Source organism: Ciconia boyciana, chromosome 7 (assembly GCF_034638445.1).
Source record: "Ciconia boyciana chromosome 7, ASM3463844v1, whole genome shotgun sequence".
In the NCBI taxonomy this organism is placed as follows: Eukaryota; Metazoa; Chordata; class Aves; order Ciconiiformes; family Ciconiidae; genus Ciconia; species Ciconia boyciana.
This window is the reverse complement of record NC_132940.1, coordinates 3,730,221-3,752,320: the sequence shown is the minus strand read 5'-3', so window position 1 is coordinate 3,752,320 and position 22,100 is coordinate 3,730,221. Positions and strand designations below refer to the sequence as shown.

Sequence of the window (22,100 nt, the reverse complement as noted above, 5' to 3'; positions counted from 1 at the left end):
TACCATGTGCAGAGACCCTCTCTGGGATTCTCCATAACTTGCTTGTCCAAAACGGTGTGTGCAAACCCTTCTAGTCAGGTAGCCAGGGTTGTGTCTTTATCTGGTGGGATCATCTTCAGTCTGTCTATTTTGTACTACTGATCTCCCCCAAATTATTTTGATGCCTTCCTCTTTTGCCATGGAGGCAAAAAAACCTTTTGTTAAAGAGTTGAAGTGAAGTTCACATAATGAAATGAGGAGGGGTAAAGGAAAATACTACTCAGGACTGTAGGAAAGTTTGTGTCTTTCTGGCTTTTGTGGACTAGAGAGGAAATATAACAAAATTAGGTACATGGAGCTGAGTGATGTATGCTTGTCTCGCTTAAAAACATCATTTGTTTTTAACTTAGGGATATAGATGGACATCTTTTGTATTTCAAAAAAGGCAAAATAAATTGACTTACAGCTTCACTGCTTACGTATGTGTTACACTTATGTGCCATAGAAGTTCATCACTTCTGAAGGCCTTGTGTGGCAGAAGTTGTGTATCCAAGACCTGCTGTTTTCTGCAGTGCAGAGGAATTAAAATGAAGCTATAATTGGCTTCAGCAGTTCGAGTTTGGTTTTTTAGCTATTTTTTGAAATGGGAATTGTCAGATCAAAGTCGGAAGGAATGGGAATAGCACCATTCGTAGACATCTCTGCAGGCATGAAGTAGGGATGCTGTCTTTTGTACTCTTGTAGTTCGGATGGCGCACACAGACAATGGAGGTGAGATGCCCTGACGGGACCATGGAAATGCGCTCCATCGGGGACGAGAAAGGCATGGCAGAATAGGGGTGAATCTGCAGGAGCAGTGCCTGTGTGTGCCACAAACAGCTGCAGAGACTTTTTCTTTTACCGTTTTGTCCTCTGGGCAAGCAACATGTTAACACCTGTTTCTTCCTGCCTTTTCTACTGGGGTATCTTTATTTCATAGCTGCATGTGTTTGTAAGTGCCTACAAAACAATGAACCCCAGTATCAACCCCAGTTCCTAGGGTCTCAGAAGTAATTTATTGGTACGGGGAACAGAGGGAAGCTGTGCCTTGATAGAATTTGTCAGATCTAAGAGGGCTATGGCAAGAGTATAAGGGCCTCATCTATGTGATATTAAAATGCACTTGATCTGAAAATGTTTAACTGAGCGCTGGTAGTCAACACTGGTGCACAACAGCAGCTCACGTGTGATGGGAAAAGCTCACTTCAGAATATTTTGAATCTTTCTTAAACACATGATGTACAGTCCCAGCTTTTGGAATAATAAATCTGGCAGCCCACTAAAGGGACACGGTGCTTCAAAATGAAATAGACAGTGCAACTTTTAAGTCATAACCGTAGGAATCTCATCAGAAATCACTAAGTAGAGACTTGAAAAATACAGCCTGTGAGCAGGGAGGTTAATTTGTTCAGAAGGTTGGAAAGTGATGTCTTAACCCCTGTGAAATGTTTTTTGTTGAGAAGATGACCATCCCATTAAACTTGCAAAACCTTTCAAATGCATGTATTATAAGCAGGGACTGTGGCTGTGTGCTTAGAGGAGCAAGAGAGCATCAGCTGGAAAGATGTGCTTATAGAAAAGGCAGGGGGAAGGAAGGATTGTCCTTGAGAGTTTTCTTCACATCATTGATCTTTAGACTGCTATAGCCCTTAAGCAGTCCTATTTCATTTTATTCTAAGGGTTGATTTTTATTTTTATTTTTTTTTCTTCACTGTCTTTCATTTCACCTTCCCATGTACCCCTGAGAGAACACAACACATGGCCTCTGCTTTAAAGCAATTAAACTGCAGAGTGGAGCTGGCTGAAGTACAGGGCTTTCAATTTGTGAGAAGATTTTTTTTTTTTGGTTGTAGTCCAATCAAACTTTTAAAAGTAACCTCAGAGTGGGAATTTAAAAAAAAAAAAAAAAAAAGTAGTGTTTTCAGAAACATCCCAAAATGAGGTTTGAGGCTCTAACTCTGCTCCCCAGGACACCATCCTGCCCTCTCGTCCCCCCGGCTGCTGAATTGTGTATAAATGCTTGTCAACTCCACCACTGCTAATAGCAGCCATAAACCTGACAGGGGTGTCATTGTCACTCGGCAGCTGCCAGTGCTCCCAGGGCGCCTGAACCGCTCCAGCCGCGGGACGCCCGGGATTCATGAATGCGGCAGACCTGTTTGGGCAACGCCTGCGGTGCAGCTCGGAGAGCTGCAGACCCCAGCGCGCTGGGCAGGATGCTCGTGTGCTTGGGCTGCCAGCTCCCAGCCTGGACAGGCTGCGACCTGTAGTTAGACATGGAGTTCAGCTTTCAGACTTGGGCATTCATGGCAGCAAGCCAGCGTTGGCACAGCCAGCTAGCCCAAGGCTGCACAGGCTGGGACCGTGCGGGTCCGAGACGAATAACCGGCCCTGCAGAATACAGGACCGGCAGCACCAGATAGTCCAGTTGTTCACTAAATTTAGGAAATGTTCCTCAGTTACTCTGCTTTTGATTCATTGCATTCTGCATAAGTTGTTTCAAGGCAAATAATTTCATTTCAAGGCAAATAATTTAGTTTCAACTAATGGGCTTTTTCCTCTGAAACTGTTTTGCCAGAAAGTTTCTATGAGGTTTTCTTCTTAAATTGTCTGAGAACAGACCATCAAGGAATTGTTTAAAAAAAGGTGTCCTGGTACTCCTCCAGATGGCATGTGGGGTGAAATCATCCGAACCCCATTATCACCCCAGAGTGGGTGAAGGCTGCAACATCTTGTCCAGTTAGCAACTTGCAATGAGCCATTTTCTATAAAACAGGATTGTCAATTTACAGAGGTTTTATTCTTGGTAGTACATGGAAAAAGCATGGCTCTAAGACACAAACATTTTCTTAGTAGGAGGGAGCACTGTTTTGCTTCCAGCTGAATAATTTAGTAATGGTTGAGTTGATTACTCGGAGTTATTGACTCTGTATTTGCTGCCTGGGTGATTAAGACGCTCAGACGTACCGGAGGGGATTCAGCGGTTTCAAGGCCGGTGGAGGCTGGTACAGGGACATTCCCCCCCGGCAGAGTTAGAAAACCCTGGGAGGGGAGGAGAGCGCAGAGGCTCAGCTGGGGCTTGAAATCCCGGTTAAGTACTGAAGTGGCACCTATGACACAAAAGAGAAGCATACTTTATCCTGTGTCTTTTTTATTGAAAATGACAACAAACCTCTTGTGCAGAATTTTTATACTGGGTTGTCTACTTTGAATTTGGTAAAAAATTTTTCTTTTACTTTTTCTTTCAGCTGGCTTTAATAAAAAGCATTTCTAAGGCAATTAACAAACTTTAAGGTACTCCATCTGTAAAATAAAGTGATCCACAAAGCCAGGGAACTGGAACACTTTAGCAGTGCTCCAAAAAGTAACAGAATATGCCTGCACTCAGCTAACACTAGTTGGTGTGAGAGCTGGTTAACGCCTGAGTCGGAGAGGAAAAAGCTTTTCTAATCACCTCGGTTAGCCCAGAAGGCTTTCTGGCTTGCGGCGGAGCAGGGGGAGCTTCGTGATGGTGGGGATGCAGTTTGACAGAAGAATATTTAGATTCATTCTGTCAGTCCAGGTGAGTCATACCTTGCATAAACCCCATCTGTTAAGGAAGGGCAAGGGAATAATCAAGAAAACTCTGACTTTAAATTGCAGCTGTTCAAGACCCAATGTTTGCCCCTGGAGCTGTGAGGGCTAATTACCCTGCTAGGATCTCCACGCTGCCAAGAGCGGGCTGTTACTAATACCGAAGCCAAGTCTGATATCTCTGTTTTGTGCCATGCTGCAGTCAGCAGTGGGGACCTACCTAAACATGACTGATGTGACTTGTGTGTTATGAAACAAACAGGTTCTCCCTTGGTTGAGTTTTCTTCCCTCCCTCTCACCTCAGTTATATTTAGATTCAGGCAGAAATAACTTCATCAGCTATAGGCAGCCGAGGTCTGAGCAACTTTGTAGACAGCCATCAAGTGCAGCTAAGACTGAAACTGTTTTAGTGGAATATGCTTACCTTGTAACTACAAATGAAAAGCAGGATATTGGCCTCAGGAGGGTTTCAGCAAGATATTGGCTATAGATACTGTTGCTGTTAAGCCTATCGCACAATGAATGGAACAATAGAACGAAAAATGGTAATAGAAGTCCTAAGTTTTTAATCATGGCATGGGTATTGTAGAGGAAAAGTGTGCGGTTGAGAGAGAAAAAAATGCAATCACTTCTTAGCCATCACCCACATTTATAAAACAGAAGGCAATTTAATGACAGAGTGGTAAATGCAGTTAGCTTGAAATTGTGAGGAATTGCTTTGACTCTTGGTTGGGTAATGTTAAAGTGAAGTTAGTGAATTCATCATAATTCCAGAAGGACATTGGCTTACAACAGCATGAAAAAACCAAACTGCTTTGTACATGACTTATCACAAATGAGAATTAGAGTAGTAAGTTTTGCAAATCATGTATTTGATGGATCTTTGGCAACGGTTTAGCTGACTGTACGGCTAGCTTGCGTAGCAGTGCCTTGCTTGAAGAAGTTGGTGTCTTCCAGGAGTGTAAATCAACCATAAAATTTAAGCTGACAATATACAAAAGCAGTAGGACATGTCAGAATGGACTTCAGGAGTATCTTGCTTGCTGCTGGTTGAAGCTGCTGGTTGAAACCACTGGCTTTTGGCTTCCTGTGTCATATGCATTCAGGATCTCATGCATTCTTTATAACCTGTGTTATGCACTGTACGCTATAAATTTTCATATTTTTTTATTTAATAAAATAATGAGAGTGAGAGAGTTAACATTTTAATATGCAGTTCTGTGTTTTATTATTCCCTCTAAAATAAGCATGTATACTTTTTGAAAAACTTTGGTTTGCTTTGGCATGTGATTCATAGAAACATAGCTCTTTCTATCATTCTGACTTAAGTCATATATTTTTACACTAAACATCTTATTACCTTAGTTTTATTATTTCAGAATCAAAGGAGAGCTTGCAAATGTCTATGACTGCAGACCGAAGGAATGTTAATGAATAGTGCCATTGAATTTTCAGGTTTTAGCTTTTCTGATCTTAGAGAATATAACTGTAAGCAAAAATATTATGCAAGCTGAATAAAATTTAAATAAATAAGGACCAGATGTAACTATAGGGGTCTATAAAATGTAATACAAATATTATCCACTTCCTTAAAATAAATCTGTATTTTAGTATGAAAAATTATATTCATATTGATGTTGTGGATTAATCTTTTTTATGAAAGCTGGCAAGTGAACACCATCTCTTGCAAGGGCTTGTTCTTAAATGGGAAACAGACCTTTTGTTTTGACCTTGAGTAGAGAAGTTTTTCAGTATCCATGCAATGTAAAGCATTTTTACATTAACACGGTAATACATTTTTACATTATATAGCCTGTTTTATTACAGTAGTGTTTGGCTTAGGATTTTGGGTGCCTGTTAATGGTTTGTGAATGCTAGCAATTGCAAAATATTTGAGTGTTAGGAGGAGGTACATGCAGCACGATGCATTAGATAAACCCCTTTAAGAAGTCAAGTGATTTGCTTGGAGCTGACCTTCAGCTTTTGTTGCTGAACCTTTATCTTTTAGATTCCATTTAGATCTGCAAATGGAAGATCATAGATCATAACATAACTGTTGTAATTTCCTCTGCCTACAAGTAACCAGCAGCTGGATTTATTTTAACTACTGAGAGATTCTTATATGGGGCTAATTCTTCAGCGAAACACACTGTGCAACTAGTTGATTTCTACTTTATCTGTGAACCAGCCTGTAAAAATGAAATGACAATTTTACTGCTCTGGACAAAGTAGTATAAAAGTTGAAAAGGAAATAACTAATGATATTGTACTTGCCCTGGGAAAGAGATAAATCTGTAATCCTGCAGTCAGCAAAAACCCTTGTAGCTTTATTATCTTTAATAAATGCTAATTTAGTCTAACATTTGTAGCTATGTAGGAAATTTGTTGGAAATGCGTAATATTAGCTTAGGAAAACACAACTTGTCAACTAAATCAGAAAACATCTTTTCCTGAATGTTGTTTTACATGTAGCTTACTTTTTTGCTTCCTCAGATAAGTACTCATTACTCAAATGCAGAAAGCCTCATTTCTTACACCAAATACATAATTATGGTTAGTGGTAAGATTCGTTCACCTAACTACAGACCAAACTGAGATACAGGCACGTAAAATTCATGTAATTCCAACAGTTTGCCTTGCCTGCTTTCTAGCACTGCCCAACCACGTAGGTTCCCAAAAATCTGGTGTCTCTGTTTTGACCTGGACTTTCAGCATCATTGTCTGTGTGTGCTCAGAAGTGTCTGTCTGGGAGACAGGCACCTTTTCCCCATGTAATGCTCCCCTGGTCCGGGACAAATGGCTAGTGATGCTCTGGTGGTAGAGCTAGCCTTGTAGCTAGAGGACAGAGCTATGGATCTGGTCGCCACTCTCAGGACTGTTTGGGGGATTTTTTGTCTAATGATTACCACCTTAAAATGCACGTCTTGGAAAACATGGTCTGGGATTTTCGAACAAGTCATTTCTAACTGAGTATCTTACCGGGTGTCATTCTGTGCTGATGATTATTGCAGTCCTCAGTGTGTAGTGGTTCACCTTACTTCTGTGAAGCACCTTTGATCCTATCAAAATAATGGCTGGGTCTGGTACACTGAAATAGTATAGCAAAGATAAAGTTAATGTTAGCTCAGTTAAAGAAATAGCTTGTTGTGAATGATCTGCAGTAAATAAGGGCTATTCACTACTATGCAAGAAGCGTCTTTACCAAAATTCAGACCTTTTTCCTTGTCAAATCCAGCCAACACAGGGTATGTGGGGATTTCTCTGCTCCAGTTCTTTTGAAATCTCCCCTCTTGCATGCTGTTCCACCTTTTATCACATGGAACAACTTCATCCAAATATCCATGGTATGTAATGTTTGAGCCTCCTTCATGTCTTGTGTCCTTTTACTCCTTCACTGCCTACTCCCAACATTTGCAAATAACTTCGTAGTCTGGGGGTTGATTTTCAGTGGCAATGGGCACCTGCGTTGAAAGCTGCTGCTTGTCCTTCTGAAGAACAGTTGCATAGAAGAAAAGAAGCACTAGAGAGGCTGGCTCGGATGCTATAAACTTGCAGAAAATGTGTGAGCAGTCCAAGCCTAAAGCCAGACAGCTTGTGAGACTTTCTCACCACTCTTTATGGTCCTGCAGGCTTTTAAGGTTCGCTTGGTCAGTGATTTTCCTGAATAGGAAGCTGACTTTACCACCTTTCTCCCAGAGGCTCAATCAAGACAGTGCTATGTGGTCATTGCCTGGGGTCTTTGCCGTACCAGTTCTTTGACATTTAAGATACAAAGATTAAGCTGTCACTCTTACTGAATTTAATTTTTAACGTGAGCATTTCTATTTGTGCTCTCTGCTGATGGGCAAGTTGATACCTTCCCCTATCGGGTCTCTGAAGTTGTTATAAATCAAGCAGAAAAAATATGCATAGCTGGGCGGGGGATTGAGATCCGATTCCCCAAGAGTTCAGGGCTATTCCCGTCCCTTAGATAGAAAGAAATGCAATGTAGATCACACTGTGCACATTTTACAAGTTGTATTTTCCGTAAGTGGGTTTCAGATTGGGTGCTAATTTCTGTAAGGTTGTCTTGCACTCGCTGTTCAGTAGTCATTCACTCTGCGCCGGCATTGTTCTTCAAGGTGTTGACCAAGAGACTCCATGAACTCTTCTGCTTGTCTGCCTTTTTTTCCATAGCCAAAACGTCTTTTGTCAGTCAGTGTGAGAATTGTCACTCGTGTGCCTTCCCTTTGCTCAAGAAGACTGTGCAGTCCCCGTGGTATTCTGCTGGTAAAGTGAGAGTGAGTGGGGTGTAGCTGCCCCACAGCTCAAATCTGAACCTTATAAGATACCATCTAATATACTGTGTGACAGGTTTGGTAAACATTACCACTTGTTAACAGATTTGGTGCATATCATATACCAGCCACGTATGGTTTTGCCATGTTTGGCAACTATTCTGGCTTGCGGGTGATTTTTTTTTTTTAGCCGTGCAGTATAGATAGTATCAGTGCCTTCAGCTTCATTTCATTGAACTGCAGGCCCTTCAATAGCCTTCAATATAAGCATTTTTCAGCCAGCAATGTTCGGCAACCTCAGCAGTAGCAGACAACTTTCCTTCTAATTTGTCTTTCAGTATTTTCATGGTTAGATAGTCAAGGCTTACATCTGCGAGCACGGACTTTGGTTAGCATGTTAAAATGCTGTTTATACACCCTGGCTTGTATTCTGCATCCTTCTGTCCCATACAAGAAATGTTCAACTTTGCATTAATTCCTAATTTGTATAACGGTCCCAGACTAACGGAGCATTCTTTGTCAAAATATACAAAGACTAAAGCTCCATTTTTTTTAATGTATTTGTAAACCTTATGAGGTACATGCTTTCAGCAGCTGGATATCTTTCTTTAAACAACCGTGTTCTTGATATGAGAGTGTTTTCATTTCCCCCTTCTGCACGAACTGTTTTTGCGACTCTGCCAAGCGTATCACGGAGTGCCATAATCTATATGAAACCGGTAGTGAAAGGAGATGGGGAGGGATGGGAGTGAAAATCTGTCCAGAGCCACCATGAATTCACAATCTCTAGTTGAACATTGACGCCACTTTCCCTTCCTCCCCCTTGGTTGATTGATTTTGAACTATTTAGGCCTTGACTTCTAGAGATATCAAGCACGCAACTGAATTTGAAGCTAGTGAGCAGGAGCTGCAGACGTCCAGTAACCAAAACCTATCCTTTAAATAAATGCTGTGTATTGTTTTAGTTACGATAGATCCTAGTTTTTTTCTGAGGCACTGAGAAGGGTGTTACAGCTGAAATCTGTAGCATGTTAAGAGTCATTACAGATTAGGGCTTAGATGGCTGGACTATGACATTATATCTTATTACTGCGTAAACTTCTTTAAAATATTGATATAATTTAAAATGTTCAATAACATCAATAATTTGGTTTTAGTGATTTGTCATGGATGATCAAAACTAACAGAGTCTTATCCAGATCCCACTAGATCCCATGGAAAAAGATTACTTCTGGATTAAATGTACTTCTGGGTTAAATATACTTTGAGCTGATCCCAGAAGTATCAGAGGAAAGATGTCTGTTTACCATAGTTTATAAGCTAAGGAAGGTAAGACTCTCATATTTATGCTTATGGACTATTTAAAAATCTTTACACGTTGGACACATATGGACACGTTGCTTCATTCTATTTTTAACTGATTTGATAAGCCTGATTCAACTACACTTTTTTGAAGTTCAAAAAAACCTAGTTAAGAAAAACAGTGCTTTGGCAGGTCAGCGAGATGTTTCCTTCTTTGGAGTAGGCACAGACCAAACAGGAACATACCTTTTCGTGCCATGTGTATTTTTAGTTCTAGATCTGGCTTCTAACACATGCAGGAACCGCAATGTAATACTGAATTGTTGCCTTTTCAAATATATTATGAAGATTGGTCAAACCGATAACATTCGGTGGTTCCTGAATCTGAGCTTTAGGTATGTGCGGGTTTACATTTAATAACGCGGCACTGGGAAGAGCTGGTAACTCCAGTTTGTTGACCATTTTTAAAGCAACCACAGATAGAAAACAAACTTAAAGAAATGTGATTGAAAGCTCCTTGCTCAGAGGTTAGGAAATATCAGATTAAATACAGTCTGCAAGTGTTTGATTTGACCGTCTTGTGTACGTGCCCGGTCTGCTGTTACATGGTCACATTGCCATTTTTCTACTGAACCTCAAATTCATCCACTGCCCTAGTGTGTCCTAGTTGATGCTGTCTTAACAAGCTGGTCAATATTTTGTGTTATCTTCTTGGCCACTTCTAAATGCCTTCCTTTGTAAAGTGTTTAAAAAACTAGAAGTGAAGTGTGCTATGGAAGTTCTAAACCACAGACTCAGCTTTTTCTCAAAGTTACCCATGATCAGCCTCAGGTGAAAAAATATACATCACTGTCACCCTCCTGGCTTTCACCCAGGCAAAAGTCTCTTGTGTTGACTTAGAGTTACATGATAATTTTTAAAACAAAGGTAACCCAAAAAAACCCCCCAAAACCAACCAAACAAAAAACCACAACAACCAAACCCCACAACTGAGAGAAGATCTAAGACACGTAGCAGAGGATTTTGGCAGTGCTGCCGAGATGAATGTGCACGTGTTACTCTTCCACTGGTAATAGCTGTTTCAGTTATTTCAAGAAAACCCTGCAGTTGCCAGTGGTATGTGTGTATATATATAATATTTTTTTTTTTAATCAAACCATTCTTTTGATTTTCTTAATTACCTTGATACACAGCTCATAGTATTTTGCCTTCATTTATGTAGATTGAAATCTTTTTTTCCCCCATCTGGGACGCTTGTATCAGCTGTAATCCATTTGTGATTAAAATCCTTCAGGCTTTTTTCAGTGACTGGTGTATATGTATCAAAGAGGAAGCCTGTGACAGTGGTGCCATGCTCCAGCAGCAGCAGAGCGGCTGTAGATACAAGTCCACATCATTAAATAAGGTGTAGTGGGAATGAAAGAGAATAATGCTCTCAGTGTTGTCTTGATCAGAGCGTTCGCTTAAGGGCATTTGAGTTTTCTTTCTGTTCAACATGCACCATGTGTGCTGGGAAAGGATCGCAAGGCAACATGGGGGGGGGAGGTTAACTTGGTGATGAGAGATGTGGTATCTAACAGTGTTTTCAAAACACGAAGGTACTTTGTTCTACTCCAGCAGCTATTTCCTGCTCCTGCTCCAGGAAGGCAGTGCACAGCAGGGCTCACACGCTGCTAACCTTGCCGCCTTTTGTTGCAAGCCCTGCGGAAAGTCTCCTCTTTGACTTGCACGTCAAACTGGTGAAGGAACTTCACAACCGTAGCGTTTTTGGAGGGTATATTTGTCTGAGAATGGGTTATCCGATACCTACATATCTAATTGACAATCACCACGTATTTATCCAGAGCCATTTTAGAGTTCGTAACGAAGCCAGTTCTGCTCCGAGGCTGGGTGTTTGCTGGTGACATTGGAGAGAGGAGCACATTTTGCACAGTGAAGCATCCCATCCTGCTAGCTGTCAGGACTGCAGCTGAAGCGCTGCAGCAGGATGTTCACCTATTTGTTTCGGGGGCGGGGGTGGGGGGGAGAAACAGCCCAGAACAATGCAAAGGGAAAGCACCAGCAAGAGAACAGTATGTTCTTTGTAATGCTTTTTCTTTGGGGACATCTACTGCTGGCAATAAGATTAAATCACTGAAACCTTCCCTGAAGCTACATCTGCCACTGCCTACATTTTCCAACCTCAGTAATAAACTAACATTTGCCATTGTTCGTTTCTTCTGGATTTCATTTCTTACAGATTTAACCAGCGCTATTTACCACAAGGCATTCAGTTCTTGCTTAAAGCTGAGATCTATGCCAAGTCCCTAAAAATATTCATAGCTCCAAAGAATCTGGTTTTAAATAATATCATAAAAAGTAGACGATATTAATACAGCGGTTCACACTGAGTTCACATACTGCTGATGCCAATGTATAAAAGTGATGGAAGCCTAAGCAGCTCTAGACAAGACTACCCTGAAGTGGTGAACAAAATCCTTTTTACCTTTTTACTAGCTATCTGTATTTTGATTATGGCAGTAATTTTCATATCCCAAAATATTAAAAAACTGTATAAATCTGTGTTGCAGTCTTGCTTATCCTGACATGGAGTGCTGTGCCTTGTTACTGGGGAGCAGTAGGCTGTGTGGGGTGGGTCGTGGCTGCCAGTTTGCGGGGTGTTTGGGAGGGAGGATTCACGTCTCCCCCTTGTTCCGCAGGACGCCATCGTGATCCATGAAGTTTATGAAGAAGGGGCAGCAGCCCGAGATGGCAGGCTTTGGGCCGGCGATCAAATTCTGGAGGTAAATGAGTCTCTCCATGCATGTACTTTGCTTGTATCTTTGTCATGTATACTTGTATTCAATGGAGCGTAGGCTTTTTGTGGGGGAAAGAGAGATCATTGAGTAGGATCTGTACTTGAAGCTTCTTTTCTGTCACTAAGAACATCCTGACAAATTAGTATTTCCTTATATATTCATATAAACTGAAGGTACAAATTGAGAATATATTAAATTTAATTGAGCAAGGCAGTTCTCGAATTACATAGTTCAGCTGTCATGTCCAATAGCTCAGTATTATTCATCTGTTTAATCTTTCATTCGGAGGCCTGCGCTACCGCTGCTGCTTCAGTATCTCTGCGCTGCCTGCAAACGAAGCGCTGAGCTGGGCGAACGCGGGGCGAGACGGCGAGGGTGGCCGCAGCATCGCTGCGAGCATCCCTGCTGAAACACTCGCAGTGCCCGCCTCTGGCGTTGCTGGGGGAGCTACCGGCTCCTTCAGGCCACGGTTCATAGAACTGGTGAACACACAGAATTATTTCTGTGAATAAATGCAGTGTTTTTCCCACAGACAAGCATGGAAATCGAGGAGGGAAAGGGTTAAGAAGGTCTGCAAATGAAACTTGCATCAGGCAGGGGTTCAGCGCAGCTGCTTGCAGCCTCTCGCTGTCAGATCAGGACAAATTCCCAGCATGGCCATTAAGGCTTTGGTGTGTAGGGTTAGAAAAATAGCAAGGGGTACTTGGGGAGTTGTCTTTACAGCTCTTGCACTGAAAATATTTTTTTTAGTCTTAAGGCTGAATGTTGTTTTCGTTTTATAAATAACTGTGTATTAACAGAGCACAATAATTAGGGAATAAAAATGGGGAAGGTTAATTAATTCTTCTCTGGCCAAACAGGAAAGTGCGAATGTTTGTGTGCCATAATATTGTTGTTATTTCAGCTTTTAAAAGCCGTACTCATGAATGAAAAAGATGACTGAATTAGTTTTAGATTGGTGTGATAAAGCACACATAGATGCCTTAGAAAAGAATACTGATGCAGTATATAAATAAAAGTGTGCAGAACTAGTACAAAAGAATATAATTACTATAGGTTAGGCTTAATTATCTTAATGTAACATTAGGTATGATTATAACTTTGCATATCTAGAAATACTGAGAAATATTTTCAGTGCCTTAAAACTTACTATGTTATGTGAGTGGATTAACATTGTATTGTTATTCAGTTACAGTTCATGCTGCTTCCTAAAGAGACTTCAAAAATATTTAAGCATTGATATTTTTTGGTATTGACAAAAGATTATTTTGTCAACAGAATATTGGCAAACACCTTAAAGGGCATCTGTGGATCAGGCTTGGCAAAATTATAAGATTAAGTTTCACGTTGCAATAGTTTTGGGTTTTTTTGATACTTCAGCATTCAATCAGAACTTCTTGTTCTGTCTGATATTACTAAAATGCTAAAACATATTCAGGTTATCGTAAGAGAAATGTAATTGAGTACTCCAGGAGTGGTCTTGTGTGCCATCTATTGGAACAAAGCAAAATAACCATTTAATATGTCCTGCCTGGGCTTCGCCACTGCCATTTGCTAATGTTTCTGATTCCTTCTGCCTTCGGCTTGGCGGTGTTGCGAAGCCGGGGGAGAAGGAATCTGAGCAGTAAGAGATATAGGAAGCTCAAAGGAGCACGTCCCAGTTTGTCTAGTTGTAAGAAAGAAGCATTGTTTGAGGTTCCAGCATTTAAGAAGAAAGGAAGAACACCCACAAAACTTTAAAACCAAAATGTTTTGATTATTGTGATTTACTCCAGGCAGTGGCACAAAGCACCGAACTCGCACTCAGTAGGAGCTCCAGGAGCTTGGCTCTCTGGAAATGGGAGCGCTAAATCAGAGTGCCAGGGGGTGTCAATTTGACAAATTTGTCCTGTCACACAAGAGTAGGGTGTGATGAAAAGATCATTTATACATGTCATTTGGAAAGAAAACACTGATTATTTCAGGTGAACGGTATCGATCTGCGGAATGCCAGCCATGAAGAAGCTATCACTGCACTGAGACAGACACCCCAGAAGGTGCAGTTGGTTGTTTACAGAGATGAAGCACATTACAAAGATGAAGAAAACTTAGAGATTTTCTATGTAGATATACAAAAGAAAATGGGCCGAGGACTAGGACTCAGCATAGCTGGAAAACGGTAAGAGCATCTCTTTGGTCAGACTGCACTTCAAATGAGAAATATTTTGCTTTTTGCAGTATGAACAGCTGTAGCCATTAAGCGGAATATGAAATAAAGGAAAAAGTCTGTAAGCAGCAAAATTTTGGATCTCGATAATTTCAAGGATGCCATGGGGCTGTGGTCCTGGCTCCTCCGTCAGAACGACGACGCGCCTGTGCAGCAGAGGCTGCTGCTGCCTGGGAGGGCTCCCAGCACCCGGGTGTCCCGCTCAGAGTGCCTGCGGCCAGGTGGGCACATGCAGAACCGGGAGCTCGCTGTTCTGCTGGCTTCACACAGAACTGTGCCTCAGTTCTTGGAAGCCCTAGCCATGGCTTTTCTGATTTTAAAATGGGGAGAGAAACCTTCTTATTTCCAAATACCAGGATATGCCTTTGAAAATGGATTTGTGAGTTAGATCTATCTCCTACACGGGCTCGAAGGGGCCAATGTCAGTGGAAGCGAAGAGGCTGAGTTAGACCCAAATCCTGAGCAGTATCAAAGTGACTGTAGAACACTGTAGACAGCAGTTCTGCGAGTGCAGAACAGAATCTGAGATACGGTGGTAGGTAACAGCTGCTTAATAAAATGTGACTTTTTACTGATGTATTTCTAAACCATTGCTATTAGATCATTCGAACCAGAGCACTGATAGATTTAATCTTTCATTGCTAGAAGAGATTTACGGCATGACACTGGCGAGCACTCATTCAGTGTTGGTGCATAAGAGTCATATGGTTGCTCTTCTGTATTGCCAAAAAAAATTTATTTTCTCAATTACAAATCATCATGTCATTATCCTGACTGCGTATGGTCAGTAAAGTTTCTGCAGCAGTTTTTTACAAGAGTGGTGATGTTTAACCCAGGTGTTGTGAGCAGATTGCGCGTTGGGTAATTAATTTAGCTTATGTAAATTACCCTACAGATGGTAATCGCAGTCTCCAGCCCTCCCGCGTTTGCTTCTGTGCAAAACTTTCTGTACTATTGCTAAGTGCTTCGCTTGTGGGGATTTCCATGTTAGAGGTAGCTCGATTTCTGAAGTTGATTAAATGATACCCGAGTATAATGCAGGTTGTGAAGTGGTGCGTTCTTCAGGGTGAAGGATACCAAACGCCAAATCTTGGCATTGCAGCCGGCACCAGCTCACTCCATAGCAAGCCCTGGGAGCTGGGGCCAGCACAGAGGGGTCCTGCGGCCTCTGGGAGGGGACTCCCCTGCGAGGAGGCTGGAGCTGATAAATAAATAATTCCCCTTGTCTGTGTGGCCTGCTGCTCTCGCAAGCCTCGCTGCCCGCTGCAGGCGGACAGCCACAAAGCTGGATTTTCTGCTGCATAACTCATGTGCAAACTATAAAAGTCTTTTCTGCAGACTTCTCCCTGCTCTTCTGTTGGGGGCCTCCAGGCTTCTAGAAAAGAAGCTGAGCTGAACCTTTAGAGAGAATATGGGAAAAAGAAAAAATCTGAGGCTGCATAATTCATATAAGGCACACCAGGAGATAGTTTAACTCCATCTGAGACTGATCCTTGGCTTTTTATTCATACAAGTGGTAGTTTTCATGAATCTTTATGCATTATACAGTCAGAACCAATGGTTCAAGGGGAAAGACAGCATTAAATATAGCAAAACATGCCTTGGTTTTAAAACTCATAGATTTTTTACACTCAAACGGTTGAATGGGGTGTAAAACTAGTTCTTCCTCTGCTCACAGGTTTCTTTTAATGTCTCTTAAATGCAAGTAATCTAAATTGGTCTCCCAAAGAATATTGGATTGTGTAATTAGCCATATGCTTCTTGCATTGTTAGAAATGGAAGTGGAGTGTTTATCTCTGACATTGTTAAAGGAGGAGCTGCAGACCTAGATGGAAGATTAATTCAAGGAGATCAGATTTTGTCTGTAAATGGAGAGGATATGAGAAATGCCTCACAAGAGACTGTTGCCACTATACTTAAGGTGAGTACGTAATGCATTTTAAGATATTGAATTGCAGTTACTGACAGTATGCAAGGTAATTATCCTGAAGGGCTGTTTACACATACGCAGGACAGCTCGAACTGATTGCCAAGACAGGAATTTCATCTGAAATAACTTTGGGAGATTCATTTAAAATCACTTCTCCATGTATCTGTAGAAGTGGGATGATATGAAGTGGGAAAACAAAGACACATATAGTATTTAGACATTCATTTGAAAATGCAACAGTGTATTTCACACTTTAGGAAAATATTTGGAAACCTGAGAGTCATACAAGAACTGAAATCAAATGCCCTTGGCTTTGCTGTCCTAACCCGCAGCTGTAAAATGGCAGCTTAAATCTGTTTCTGCGAAGCTTTCCATCTTCCAGGAGTGATTTTATACTCTGAAGTTGAACAGTCTGGGAGAAGTTGCCTTTTTCCATGAAAAAGCACATGGCTGCTTGAGTCGGAGGAGAGGGCCTGGCTGCGAGTGCCTGATGGTAGCTCCTCCGTACAGCTCCCAGCCCCGACAGCCTGTACCAAGGACGAAAGGACGGGTGGGAGTGATGCTGCAGACCCATTTCTATTCAAAAACGCATCTAGAGACAAGGGCTTTTTCCCTGCCATCACCACTAGTGTTTCTGCGTATGATTTCTTTCAGTCCTTAAGGGAAAGGCTAATTACTTCCTTGCTTTTTCCATTTGGGTGGAATTCGGGTGGCCAAAAGTTTACCTATTTAAGAATTGGAAATCGGTGATATGAGGGTATATTATTAAGTTCAATCTGTGTGTGTTAAATTCACCCCTTTTCTGCAACATTTTTCCTCTGAAGTGTTTTTTTCATAAGTATTGTTTGTGGCAGACGTTTGTTAAAGAGTTGGGGGCTTTTTGTTTATTTTTACTGAGTAATTGGCCATCTACAGTTTGCCAGTAGGAAGATTCATACTGACTTCAGCAACCAGGATAAATCTTCAGGATAAACCTAAATCCAGGGACGGGTACTTTTTGTATTTTCTAAATACAAATGTTAATGTTTTGAGCATTCCTTGTGGTTTTCTTTACAGAGTTGTGGTGCTGAATATAAACATAATTCTCTCGAGGAGAGCGTGAAATATTGTATGTCTACTTAAATGCTGTACATTGTGGTTTTTTTTTTCCAAGTGTGCCCAAGGCCTAGTGCATCTTGAGCTTGGGAGGTTGCGAGCTGGAGCATGGCTATCATCACGGAAAACATCCGAAAACAGTCAGGTTAGTGACAAATTCATACGTATAAAATGGAGCTGTGAAGAGCAAGGCATAGGGACAGTGCACAGGCGTGCACGTGAGGCTCAGTCCTTCCATAGACACTTACTGCTGAGGATATGGAACAAAATATTTTATCGCAATCATTTTCTGTGCTGAACTGCAAAGTAAGGGTCATGCTGAAATGCTGATTAAGTAGAAGAGCTAGTTAATGCATTTTTTTGTTTAAGGAGTGTCTTCCTGAGACACACCAAAAATATGTAATATCTTTCTCAAATGATGATGCCCAGAAATTTTTTTAGACCTGCAAAAAATGCTGAATGTATTTTCTGCAGCTGTTTTGTCAATCAAAATGAGTTAATGAAACTGAACTGTATCTTTGCCTATCTTATGGCACAACCACATGAGAGCTGCTTTCCTCTCAAAGAAAACACAGAGCAATTTCCTGCTTCACTTGCTTTTTACCTGAAGCGAGGACATCAATTCATTTTTCAATCAGTGCAGGGCTTTTCCTCTCTCCCTGCGCCCCCCGATCAGCTCAGACACTGATACTGTTAGTATTGAAGTCTGAGTACTGCAAGGGAGAAGAACAAGGCGAGATGACTTAGGAAAGTTTTTTTTAATGGATTTTCCTTCTGAAGACTGACTGCCTTGCCATGATATTTAAGTTGTCACTGTCCACGAGAGTGACAAGCTGTGGTTCACAGCAGTGCTGTTGCTCTGGAGTATTTTGCCCCTCTCTGCCCAGGGGCAGCTGTCAGGGACCAGGGGGACATTGCCCGCACCCTCTCACACTGATGTGCAAGCAGGCAGGAAGGGCTGCACACTGCTGGGATCCAGCCCAGCCACCACAAATGCTGAAAGAAGGGCTTGGTTTTGGAAACGGAGAGGAGGAGCCGCAGGAGGCTTAGGGGGGGTGTAAGTTAAAGCAGGAATGCTTTTAAGGAGGTCAGTAAGAGGGGAGGCTTGTCCTTGATGTTGTGCACGAACAACCCAAAAAGGGTGCCAAAATCATAGCCATGTGGCATGTTTTCTTAACTTTCTGAAGGCCAGCAGTGATCCAGCCTGCTGTCTGGGTGGGTGAGGTATCAGGAAGGGCTAAAGCCATGCAGGAACAGCTGGGCTAAGCCCAGCTTTAAAAGTAATGGCTAAATATCATAGGAGAAACATCTGCACTGCATGCAGCAGGCAAGGAGAAATGGAATAACAGAGGAAAATTATACTGATTGCATTAAGCAGTCTTGGGTATTACTTTTTTTTGGTCATTGTATCAACAGCTAGCCTAAGCAAGAGCAAGGTAATCAAAAAGTGATGGTTAAAAATTATCCGCCCTGTTTTACTATGTAAAACTCATAGCTGAAAGGGAAGCAAAATGCCATAGTATCTAACATGAGCCTAGGTAAGAAATCAGATCAAACAATGTCATCCCCCTTTCTTTGTAGCAGAAGAGGCTTTTGCAGGAATCTGGTAATTTCTGTATTTCTTTTTATACAAGAAACCTTAATTGCTGTTCTTAATGCAGAGTCATTTGAGAGCCTTCATCTCACTGCTCCTAAGTGACTTGGTGATTTTGAAAACTGAATAAATGTTTCTCAGCAAAACCATTCCAAGAGTTATAAAAATCTTGGCAGATAATACGGCAAATCAGCTTGAATGATTTGCACAACTGTGAGCGATGTTTTAGAAGCTGCTGGCCAAGAGCATCCAGAACTTTTGTCCTCACTTGGCTTTTTTCTTGGTCCATTGCATACCTTTAACGGTAGAAATATAAGCCTTGTGGTGCAGGACAGTGATTTCTTTCACGCGCATTGCAAATTATGTTAACTGACCCATGAATTGGCAACTAGAGGTGGAAATTGTGCTCTGCCTGTTGTTCGTCACTGACAGCTGCACACTGGTCAGTTAAGATAAATGCTGCCAGAGCTTTTGATTCACCGCCTAATGCATTTAGAGGGAGAAAGCTCTGCTGTGGACAGAGAAGTATAGACCAGATCTTTGTTTTGTATAAGGCAGCTTAGTTGAAAAGGTCTGGCCCTCGGTGAAACCTGTTGTTCAGACGCACTAAATTGATAATGATGTTTCCTCGAGGGGCAGAGTCTGAAGATAAAGCCAGATAGGGAAAAGGAGGGCTGGAAATGGACAGCCAAGAATTGGTAACATGCACGAGCAGCTATCTTCGGGGGCTCTCCCTTTTGTCACCTGGCATGTTATTCTGGAAATAAGAATAGGTTCTTGGTCAAGTGAAAGGAGCAGGGTCAATTACAAGACCTTGTAATCAGACGATAAATTCAGCTAAAATAACAAAGCCTGTAGATTACTGCCATGTAACAAGATGGGTGTCAGCGTTACCCCACCTTGTGGGAGAGGAGCTGCTACGTGTCCTGCTGGGTGCCTCCTGCACGCTCGTAGGGTGAGGTGCCTGCAGGGTGCATTGTGGGGAAGATGCCCACAAGCTTTAGCAGCAACATCATCTCCCCTTCTCCTCAGGTTCGGAGACACACTGGGAATAAGCAGAGGAGGGGGTTCATCTTACGTCCTTATTCCCTCTAGAGCAGACCTGAACAACGTAGGCTTTAGGTGTGCACGTAGGCATTAGGTGTGCACGTAACAGAGTGAAGTGCAGTTATATGGTACTGTGAGCAGCGCTGCAGGTGCGTCTACAACTCGGGGATGGGTTTTGGTAGGTTCCCCCTTTGGAAATGAAGTTGGAGGGGTTTGCACTTGCGTGGCCAATGTGGTATTTCCAGTCTGCTTGGCACAGAGCACAGCTGTGCCCGTATGTTGCAGGAACTGGTTTAAAATTAATGTTTGGGTTTGACTCACAGGTTTTGATTTGTTTTTAACTTCAGGCAAGCCAACAGAGTGTCCATAGCCACTTCCACCCTGCGCTTGCTCCGGTCCTCTCTACCTTACAGAATTTTGTCAGCACAAAAAGATCTTCAGCAGATGTGTCTCAGAGAAACTCAGGTATAATCTGGGCGGCTGTCAGAATAGCTGCGTGTTATTTGCTTTGTATTTGTGCTGGTTTAAAAGCAAAGCTGAATACTTGAATCTGGTTTTCCTACTCAGCCTCCCAGAAGACGTACCACTGATATTTTAAGACCCGAACACTTTCCAGCAGATGACATTATTTTTATGTCTACTAGTAGAGTAATGGCTCCTCTATTTTAAGTGGAGAATTCCTGTGCCCTGCTGTTCCCCGACACCCTTGTCGGAGGCTTAGCACAGGCAAGGTTCTCGCACTAGAAACAGTTTTCTCAGGGAATAAAGCTGCCACCACTTCATTTATATCTTTGTTGCTCTTGAGTGTATAAAGGGGTGTTTTGTAACGGCAAAGTCACAATGCTCAGTTTGCAATTTGCAGATTTAGCAAGTGCTAAATCTACAGCCTCCAGTAGCTTGTAGAGAGCCTGCGCATTTGTGTGCTCTGACCTATGTCAGAAGTTGGTAACCTTTGCTCATGTCTGACCGTGGGCAGAAGTAGGGCTGACGTTTCTTCTGCCGGTTTGCATGCACTGGAGGAGGCGTGTGGCTTTTTGGGCAGCCTTCCTTGTGCCATTTTGAAGGGCCCTGCAGCACTGAGAGTGCATGTCTGCGCGCCCTGATTCGGCGGCCCCAGGGCTGGGCTTCCCGCTGCTGCAGACCTTGCTGCACCTTGGTGATCCTGCCTGGGGTACTCATAGCAGATATCTGCACAAGCACACGTGCGTGGCGGCAAGAAATACTGATATATGTTATTAAGAATCGTTAACTCTTGAAAGAGACTAATTCTGCCTGCCTTCTAAAAGGTTCTTAAAATAGTTTAATTAAAGCTGGTAGAATTAGGGGTTTGTATAGCAGAGCCCAGGACCTGACTACACCATCAGCTTGTTAGGCTGTTTAGTCCCAGTTCGAATGATTCCTTTGAAGTCTCCCTTTTTTTTTTCTTTTTTCTTTTTTTCTTTTTTTTCTTTCTCCTTTTCTCCTTTTCTCCTTTTCTCCTTTTCTCCTTTTCTCCTTTTCTCCTTTTCTCCTTTTCTCCTTTTCTCCTTTTCTCCTTTTCTCCTTTTCTCCTTTTCTCCTTTTCTCCTTTTCTCCTTTTCTCCTTTTCTCCTTTTCTCCTTTTCTCCTTTTCTCCTTTTCTCCTTTTCTCCTTTTCTCCTTTTCTCCTTTTTTTTAATGTTTTGAGTACTTTCAAATATCTTATGGCTTAGATATATGCCAGCCAGACTTTCCTGGCTGTCTATTATTTACTAATACAGCACAAATTAGAAGAGGAAATCAGTGGAACCTCAACAATCTCAGACCAGCCGTGTGCCCTACCCCTTTGTGGTAGGGACACTGTGATTTATGAATAATAAGCCAATTTTTAATTGAGTGAAATGCACAATAGGGCTTTTCTTCAGGCCGACAGAGTGCTGCTATTCAATAGGTTGCAGTGAGCAGCAGCTGTGCCACAATGGGCATCATGGTGGCATCCGTCAGCCGGAGTGATTACATCCGTATTCATCTCTGGGTGAAACAGAAATCCCGTCCTCCTCACGTGAGCAGCATTGCCTGGTTTGGCACAGGAAGGCTCCGCTTCTGCTTGGTGATAACTCTGACTAGGCAGCAAGGGACCATTGTCACCTGACAGTGTTATCTCTTAATTATATTATCTCTTAATTACAGAAGCTAATTGTTTGTTTCTTTATTAGTCGGAGCAGATACGGGCCCAAGGACTGTGGAGATAACAAGGGTCAGTGAGTTATTTTCTATCAATTCAAAAAGCTGACACCTTTAA

At 42.0% G+C, this 22,100-nt stretch overlaps 1 protein-coding gene across 8 annotated transcripts in view; it reads left to right on the top strand.

Moving 5' to 3' along the window:
* The window catches only part of PATJ (PATJ crumbs cell polarity complex component), a 165,211-nt gene that overhangs the window by 131,822 nt on the left and 11,289 nt on the right, over positions 1-22,100 (top strand). For all 8 annotated transcript variants that reach the window (XM_072868998.1, XM_072868999.1, XM_072869001.1 and 5 more), the window contains 6 exons: positions 11,870-11,953; positions 13,933-14,126; positions 15,948-16,095; positions 17,258-17,344; positions 20,188-20,305; positions 22,015-22,055. In XM_072868998.1, coding sequence (XP_072725099.1) covers positions 11,870-11,953; positions 13,933-14,126; positions 15,948-16,095; positions 17,258-17,344; positions 20,188-20,305; positions 22,015-22,055 — 672 coding nt within the window. The remainder of the gene's footprint in view (positions 1-11,869; positions 11,954-13,932; positions 14,127-15,947; positions 16,096-17,257; positions 17,345-20,187; positions 20,306-22,014; positions 22,056-22,100) is intronic.